This window comes from Bufo bufo, chromosome 3 (genome assembly GCF_905171765.1).
Source record: "Bufo bufo chromosome 3, aBufBuf1.1, whole genome shotgun sequence".
Classification (NCBI taxonomy): domain Eukaryota; kingdom Metazoa; phylum Chordata; class Amphibia; order Anura; family Bufonidae; genus Bufo; species Bufo bufo.
In genome coordinates, this window is record NC_053391.1 from 489317243 (window position 1) to 489325921 (window position 8679).

General features: G+C 47.3%; 1 protein-coding gene across 1 annotated transcript in view; it reads right to left on the reverse strand.

Moving 5' to 3' along the window:
- The window catches only part of DNAJC3 (DnaJ heat shock protein family (Hsp40) member C3), a 57191-nt gene extending 48867 nt beyond the window's left edge, over nt 1-8324 (reverse strand). Inside the window, exon 1 of the mRNA XM_040425308.1 lies at nt 8160-8324. Coding sequence (XP_040281242.1) covers nt 8160-8241 — 82 coding nt within the window. The 5' untranslated portion in view covers nt 8242-8324. The remainder of the gene's footprint in view (nt 1-8159) is intronic.
- Nucleotides 8325-8679: the final 355 nt, after the last annotated feature.

Sequence of the window (8679 nt, forward strand, 5' to 3'; positions counted from 1 at the left end):
AAGGAACTCTGAGCCAGAGTGCAAGCTCTGTTTAGAGCCATCAGGGAAATGCTGGTGGCAGGAATGCAAACCACAGCTAAGAACCTCACTGCCCACGCCTGTCAGCACGGCACCTGTCATCTTTTTGCAGTGTGGACCTTTTCTTGCGGATCGCAGACCCATTCAAGTCAATGGGTCTGCACACTGCTGGTGCCCAAGCACTGCGTACCACTATTTGTGGTCTGAAACACAGGCACGAGGCACAAACGCTCATGTGCACGAGCCTTTAAACAACAAAGGAAATATTCTGGGTCTACTGCAATCTGGAGTAATAAAGTTGTAGGGAATTCGGCCAGGCAATGCCTGCTGAGATAAGAAGTATGCCAATGCCAATTATCTCTCCTCCAGGAAGAAGGAAAACTGTCTGTCTAGTGCCACCTTGCATGCCTACTACATGATGTGGTGGATGACACTGGTTCAAAGAAATGGGGAAATTCTGTCATGCCCAGCCCCTCTGGCCCTACTCCAGCCATAACACAGTGCATTCACTTGTCCCAAATATTTTATATCATATTCACATTTACAATTCAACAATGGTACGTCCAAAAACCACATTCACCTCCCGAAGTCCTGCGAGGTGGTAAATGCCATATGGTTTATACACGTTATTAAATGTGTTCCACTTGTAATAACTGCCCAGGGAATTACCGCGCCAAAGAACCGTGTTAATCGCAGGGGGGGGGGGGGGGGGGGGGGGGGGACATGCTTTTTATTTATTTTAAACCACAAGAACGACAACCTATGTGTTTCTGATTATATACTGTATTTTTCACCCCATAAGATGCATTTTTCTCCCCAAAATTGGGGGAAAAATGTCCCTGCGTCTTATGGAGCGAATGCTGCCATATTTACTTTGCTAACACTGATACATCGCCGGCAGCGATGCTGAACAGCGCAGCCTGCGATGTATCAGTGGGGAGGGAGGAGGGGCTGGAGGCCAGCAACTGGTGGTTGAATTGCGGCGGGGCCCGATGCAGTCTATGACACCGGGCCCCGCTCACAGCAGTATTCATATGTAACGTGTAGGCATGGGAGCTTTGTTAAAGTATTGCAATCCACTGTAGTACTCACTATGAAACTACTGTAGCAGGCAGGCTGGCCGGTCACTCACTTCGTCACGCACATGCTCCTCCCACTTTATTAATGAAGCAGGTGAGTGACGTTACGCTGCCCGCCAGCCTGCCTGCTACGGGAATTTCATAGCGAGTACTACAGTGGATTGAGATACTGCTGCAAAGGATTGCAATACTTTAACAAAGCTCCCATGCCTACAGTTTATTTATGAATACTGCTGTGAGCGGGGCCCGGTGTAATAGAGTACAATGACTGCACCGGGCCCCGCCGCAATTTCAACACCAGTTGCCGGCCTCCACCCCCTTTATTGCGGGTCACTATTTACACAGGGACACTGTTATGGGGGGGATAAGATGCTATACAGTTGCAAGAAAAAGTATGTGACCCCTTTGGAATGATATGGATTTCTGCACAAATTGGTCATAAAATGTGATCTGATCGTCACCTAAGTCACAACAATAGACAAGCACAGTCTGCTTAAACTAATAACACACAAAGAATTAAATGTTACCATGTTTTCATTGAACACACCATGTAAACATTCACAGTGCAGGTGGAAAAAGTATGTGAACCCTTGGATTTAATAACTGGTTGAACCTCCTTTGGCAGCAATAACTTTAACCAAACGTTTCCTGTAGTTGCAGATCAGACGTGCACAACGGTCAGGAGTAATTCTTGACCATTCCTCTTTACAGAACTGTTTCAGTTCAGCAATATTCTTGGGATGTCTGGTGTGAATCGCTTTCTTTAGGTCATGCCACAGCATCTCAATCGGATTGAGGTCAGGACTCTGGCTGGGCCACTCCAGAAGGCGTATTTTCTTCTGTTTAAGCCATTCTGTTGATTTACTTCTATGCTTTGGGTCGTTGTCCTGTTGCAACACCCAACTTCTGTTGAGCTTCAGCTGGTGGACAGATGGCCTTAAGTTCTCCTGCAAAATGTCTTGATAAACTTGGGAATTTTTCCTTCGATTATAGCAATCCGTCCAGGCCCTGACGCAGCAAAGCAGCCCCAAACCATGATGCCCCCACCACCATACTTCACAGGTGGGATGAGGTTTTGATGTTGGTGTACTGTGCCTCGTTTTCTCCACACATAGTGTTGTGTGTTTCTTCCAAGCAACTCAACTTTGGTTTCATCTGTCCACAGAATATTTTGCCAGTACTGCTGTGGAACATCCAGGTGCTCTTGTGCAAACTGTAAACGTGCAGCAATGTTTTATTTTGGACAGCAGTGGCTTCCTCTGTGGCATCCTCCCATGAAATCCATTCTTGTTTAGTGTTTTACGTATCGTAGATTCGCTAACAGGGATGTTAGCATATGCCAGAGACTTTTGTAAGTCTTTAGCTGACACTCTAGTATTCTTCTTCACCTCATTGAGCAGTCTGCGCTGTGCTTTTGCAGTCATCTTTACAGGATGGCCACTCCTAGGGAGAGTAACAGCAGTGCTAAACTTTCTCCATTTACAGACAATTTGTCTTACCGTGGACTGATGAACAACAAGGCTTTTGGAGATACTTTCATAACCCTTTCCAGCTTTATGCAAGTCAACAATTCTTAATCGTAGGTCTTCTGAAAGCCCTTTTGAGCGAGGCATCATTCACATCAGGCAATGCTTCTTGGGAAAAGCAAAGCCAGAACTGGTGTGTGTTTTTTATAGGGCAGGAGAGCTGTAACCAACACCTCCAATCTCATCTCATTGATTGGACTCCAGTTGGCTGACACCTCACTCCAATTAGCTCTTGGAGATGTTATTAGTCTAGGGGTTCACATACTTTTTCCACCTGCACTGTGAATGTTTACATAGTGTGTTCAATAAAAACATGGTAACATTTAATTCTGTGTGTGTTATTAGTTTAAGCAGACTGTGATTGTCTATTGTTGTGACTTAGATGAAGATCAGATCACATTTTATGACCAATTTGTGCAGAAATCCATATCATTCCAAAGGGTTCACATACTTTTTCTTGCAACTGTATGTGTGTCATCCACAGATCCCCCCCCCCACCAATAACAGTGTCATCCACAGATCCCCCCCCCCCCCAATAACAGTGTCATCCACAGACCACCATTAGTTCAAAACCCACCCAAAGCACACCTTTTGGTTCAAATTTATTTTTCTTATTTTCCTCCTCAAAAACCTAGGTGCGTCTTACGGGCAGGTGCATCTTATAGGGCGAAAAATAAGGTAATTTTTGTTTCTGCCTTACTTTTTGTTCTTAAAAAGCCAGCCATAAAATGCTCGCCTTTTCATGGTATATTTTATAGCTTTTTTTGTTCACACCAATAATCAGAGCGTGCTGCTGTTTGCAAAAAAAAAAAAAAAAAAGCCAGGGACACAAAAAAAATGCACCATAAATTTAAAGAAAGAGCGCCATAAAAAAAATCTGTTTTTTTTTTTAAAATGCATATTTTGTTTTATAATTACTATAGACACACAGCTAACATCTGGAGTTGAAGTTTTGTTTTAGTATTTTTCCCCCAAAAAAAAAAAACCCTCACCAAATCCAAATTAATACAACAAAAACTGTAAAGGGGAGAAAAAAAAAAACAGAAAAAAAAAAACCATACAACGCACCTAAAGTGGATTAATAAACAATGCATGGAAACTGCAGGGCTCATTGACGTAACAGTCTGACATCTTACAAGACTGCTTGAAGATGATGGCATTTCCATAGAAAAGCTCTGGAGACCCTCCTCACAGAGCCATTGATATGTCAGGAGCCTCAGACTGATGACTGCACACACTCCGTTAGGGCTCATGTACGAAAACAGATTTTTGGTCCGTATCCGATGAACTTTTTGTGCGGGTTGGATGCGGACCCATTTACTTCAATGGGGCAGCAAAAGATGCTGACAGCACACCGTGTCCGTTCCTTAGCCCAATATTACGGATAAGGATAGGACTGTTCTATTAAAGGGGTATTCCCATCTCAATGATCACTGTTAAAGGGAGTCTGTCACCACAATTTGCCCTTATAGACCACTTACATAGCACTGTAGCATAACTATAGATTAGTCAAATGGTACCTTGGTCTTTTTGTTTGGATGTTCACCAGGGGCTAAACTGAGTTTTATTCATATGTAAATGAGGGCTCGCAAGTGCCCAGGGCCGGCGTTCGGGCTGTAAGTGCCCAGGCCGCTCTGCCTTCTTCTCACATAACCCCTCCCCAGCCTCTTACGTCATCCAGTGTACTGGCCGATATCCCGCCCGCGCATGCGCACTGTGATGACCATTGTGGGCAGCAGCATCATTCCATGCAGTGCGCATGCGCGGGCGGGATATCGGCCAGTACACTGGATGACGTAAGAGGCTGAGGAGAGGTTATGTGAGAAGAAGGCAGAGCGGCCTGGGCACTTACAGCCCGAACGCCGCCCCTGGGCACTTGCGAGCCCTCATTTACATATGAATAAAACTCAGTTTTAGCCCCTGGTGAACATCCAAACAAAAAGACCAAGGTACCATTTGACTAATCTATAGTTATGCTATAGTGCTATGTAAGTGGTCTATAAGGGCAAATTAAATCTGTTAATGATTTGACAGTGATCATTTTTGTAAATACATTTAATTACCCAATTCCCACCCTTTTTGAGAAAATAAGTCCCCTCTTACCTGATCGTTGTCTTTCGTCTCCCCTGGTTACGGCCACCTCTCCTGTCGAATCCCGCCGGGCCGCGCTTGCGCAGAAGACTGAAGATTTTCTCCCGGCCGGGCAATGTCCTGAACGAGCACGCCGCCGCGCGCGGGCCATGATGACTTCTTCCTGGCCAGTATAGTACAGAGCCGCGAACGCGCACGCCGGCTCTGTACTATACTGGCCAGGAAGAAGTCACCATGGCGCATGCGCGTTCAGGACATTGCGCGGCCCTGCCGGGAGAAAATCTTCAGTCTTCTGAGCAAGCGCGGCCCGGCCGGGAGAAGAATCCAGGAAGTGAACGTCACACTCAACAAGGGTAAGTATAAAAAGTGAAGATGGGAATACCCCTTTAAGGGCCGGATGTTCCGTACTGCAAAATGTGGAACACACACTGCTGCTATCCGTGTTTTGCGGAGCACAAAAACAGCTATGGCCGTGAGCCCTAAGGGTATGTTCACACAATGGATTTTGGTGCGTATTCCACCGCCCACAGTTTCTCCATGATGACTGCTGCCGTGTGATTTTTCTGCATGCAGATTTGAAATCTGTCTCACAGAAATAAAAAGTGAATGTATCATTTCTTGCCGCGGTTTCCGCTGCAGGTGACCAGACATGGATTTGGGGCTCAATCCACACGCAGTTCTGCATCCTATGCCACTTCAAATTCACAGGAGGTTTCCCAGATGGAAGAACTGCACCATGTGAACACACTATCAGGGTGCTTTCACACTTGGGTTGTTGGTGACATTTTTAGCCTTTTTCACCTGCTGGTTTTTTTTTGTGGTAAAAACACTTGCTCCAGTTGTTAACTGAAGGTTTTTTTTTGGTCCTGGTGTATAAGGTGTTTTTTTTTCCTCTTAGCGTTTTACATCACCTAGTGTCATGAAGAAAACACTAGTGGCCAAACAACTATTCCAATAAAACTTGACAAAACTCCTGTGGGTAAAGAATGTAACACCACCAGTACATAGAGAAATCCGAACACCAAGGGCCGGCTGCTTCCCAGACTTATTATTTACTAGCAGAAGGAATCGGCTTCGCTCGGGTATATTTCATCTATTTCATTTAATGTTTGTGTGTATTGTTAAATGATAGACAGTTTCCCCCATAACAGTGACCTCTACAGCACCCCACCCCCTTAACAGTGACCTCCACAGCCCCCCACCCCCAAGTGTCCCGCCCTTAAAATTGGACCTCCACAGCAGCCCACCCTCTTAACTTTGACCTTTACAGCAGCCTTCCCCTTGAACAGTGACTTTAACAGCATACTGCCCCCTTGACAGTGACCTCCACAGGGGCCGCTCCCATAACAGTGACCTTTACCAGATCGGGGGCATGTACTTTTGAACAGCTCACTCTAAGATAGCAGCACTGTGCTGGTCTGAGTGTGAGCTGCAGGGGAAAAGTCACCCTCCCACCCCTGCAGCGTTGATTTTTGCCTTCATTTTTTTAATCCTGTCGGCTGAGTGGAAGGGGCGTGGCCTAACCAGATAAGGGCGTGGCTTAGTGGGACCTGGGGGCAGGGTTTTAAGTCTTTTGAGGGTGGACACATTGTGGCAGGGGGCGTGTCTGGGCTCCTTTCTGCTAGAGTGACGTCCCTCTGGGCACCTTACTGGCTCATTTGCATACCAAATAAATTGGAATTTCAGAGGATAAAACATCTATTGCTGGAACAAAGGCACATCTGGAAATAAGGTACTAAGTCTACTTTCACACTAGCGGCACGGACCTCCGGCAGGCTGTTCCGTCGGGTGAACAGCCTGTCAGATCCGTCCTGCCGCTAGTGACTGTGTGCCCCTGGACTGCCGCTCCTTCCCTATTGACTATAATGGGAGAGGGGGGGCGGAGTTCCGGCGAGGCATGGCAGCGCACGGCGAGAGGCTGCCGGAATAAATGTCGGACATGTCGAAGTTTTATTCCGTCAGCCTCTCGCCGTGCCTCACCGGAACTCCGCCCCCGCCTCTATTATAGTCAATGCAGCAGTCCGGGGGCACACGGTCACTAGTGGCAGGACGGATCCGGCAGGCTGTTCACCCGACGGAACAGCCTGCCGGAGGTCCGTGCCACTAGTGTGAAAGTAGCCTTAGTGCTATTAGGCCATGGCTTTACTTCAATAGCGATTATCTTGGTGACAGATTTCCTTTAAAGCTCTCCTACAGCAGTGAAGATAAATGGCTGGGTCGTTCTGGAAACCTGGAGTAAACCTGTATGTGGAGGCTGGAGGACCTGCGAGCTTCTATTGGCTGATAAGGGTCATGTGACCAAGCTTCTAGTGACTAATGCATTTTTTGGGAATCTCTCAGGAACGGTATGTCCTAGAGAGCCGAGACCTGCTCTAAAACCTTCCCGGACACCTGATGTACCTGTGTGCCAAATTTCGTGATTGTAAATGCAACGGTGTGGATTCCTTTAGCGGACGTAAACATACACATAGCTTTATATATTAGATATGCAACCCATGACAGTAAGGGCTCATGCACACGAATGTATTTTCTTTCCATGTCCGTTCCAGTTTTTGTTTGGGCGCGGGGGGGGGGGGGAACCATTCATTTCAAAGGGTCCGCAAAAAAACTGAAGTATAATCAGTTTGCATTCCGTATGTCAGTATATCTGTTCCGCAAACAAATAGAACATGTCCGATTATTGCCCGCATTACGGACAAGGATAGGACTGTTCTATTAGTGGCTGTTCCGTTCCACAAAATACGGAATGCACACGGACGTCAACCGTGTTTTTTGCGGACCACAAAATACATATGGTCGTGTGCATGAGGCCAAAGGCTGAATTCACACATTAGTTATTGTGAGCCAAAACCCATAGTGAAGCTACTGAGAGATAAGGTACAGTGATTTGCTCCTGTTCGGTGTTTCTGACCCGCACCCGGTTTGGGCTCCACTAACTGATGGACATACCTGACGGGTGAACTTGGCCTAACAACGCTGCGGTCCTCAGAATACAGGCCTTTATCAAACTATGAAGAAACCGGCCCCTGCCACCTCGAACAGACGCCTTTTCTACACCACGGACATCTGGGAGCACAGGAACAGCTGTGGCCCTTGAAATCTAAGTCCAGGAACCCGAAGAACAACACAGCATTTTCTACCCGGCACATTAGAACGACAGGACTCCTTATGGTTTTCATATGAATCAGCATAAGCTTTATCTGTACTCTTGTCATCTACCCTGTATTATGGTCCACACCTGCTGCCTTCAGAGCTGACCTCTAGTCTTTACACCATACGTCAGTCTGACAGCCAGCTTGGAGGGCTGGGATGTCTGCGCTACTAGACCAGTATCCTACATGTAGCCATTCTGTCGGCAGTATGTGCCTGCACTGCACAGGAGAAACCTACTCATTACTACAGGACATGATAAGAGTGCTAGGCAGAGATAGCAGGGCACACTTACCTTCATACTGCAGATCAAACAGGACGAGCAGGAAGGGGAAGAAGGACAGGAGCTTGTGGGCACAGGCGCTGGGGGCCACCATGCTGCTGGAGCCTGCGCTGGCTGCCTCCTATACACTGTGACAGGGAACTGTCCTGCTCCACTTCAACTAGTTCCCAGCAAGTTGAGCGCTGGTCGTGGTGAGCTCTGATTGGACGGGAAGCCGGTAACCCCGCCCCTTCCCTCCTATTGGAGAACGTGGAGCATTGGCCGGAGAGAGGAAAGGAGTGCGCGCCGCCTTCTCCTCCACTTCCGGCACGTTGACTGCGCTCATACAGCTGACGCGTGCTGACGTCACGGCCGAGCCTTCCTCTAGTTCAGTACTGCGCCTATACACGAGCTGTCCTCACGGGGGCGCTGTGTGATCATATGGTTGTGAGCTGGCTGCAGCGTGCATTATAGAGCTATCGTTATTAGGGCTTGTCCAGGGTCATGGGAAATTTGAGCAATGCCCCTCAAATGCTTTAACCCCTTCAGGACC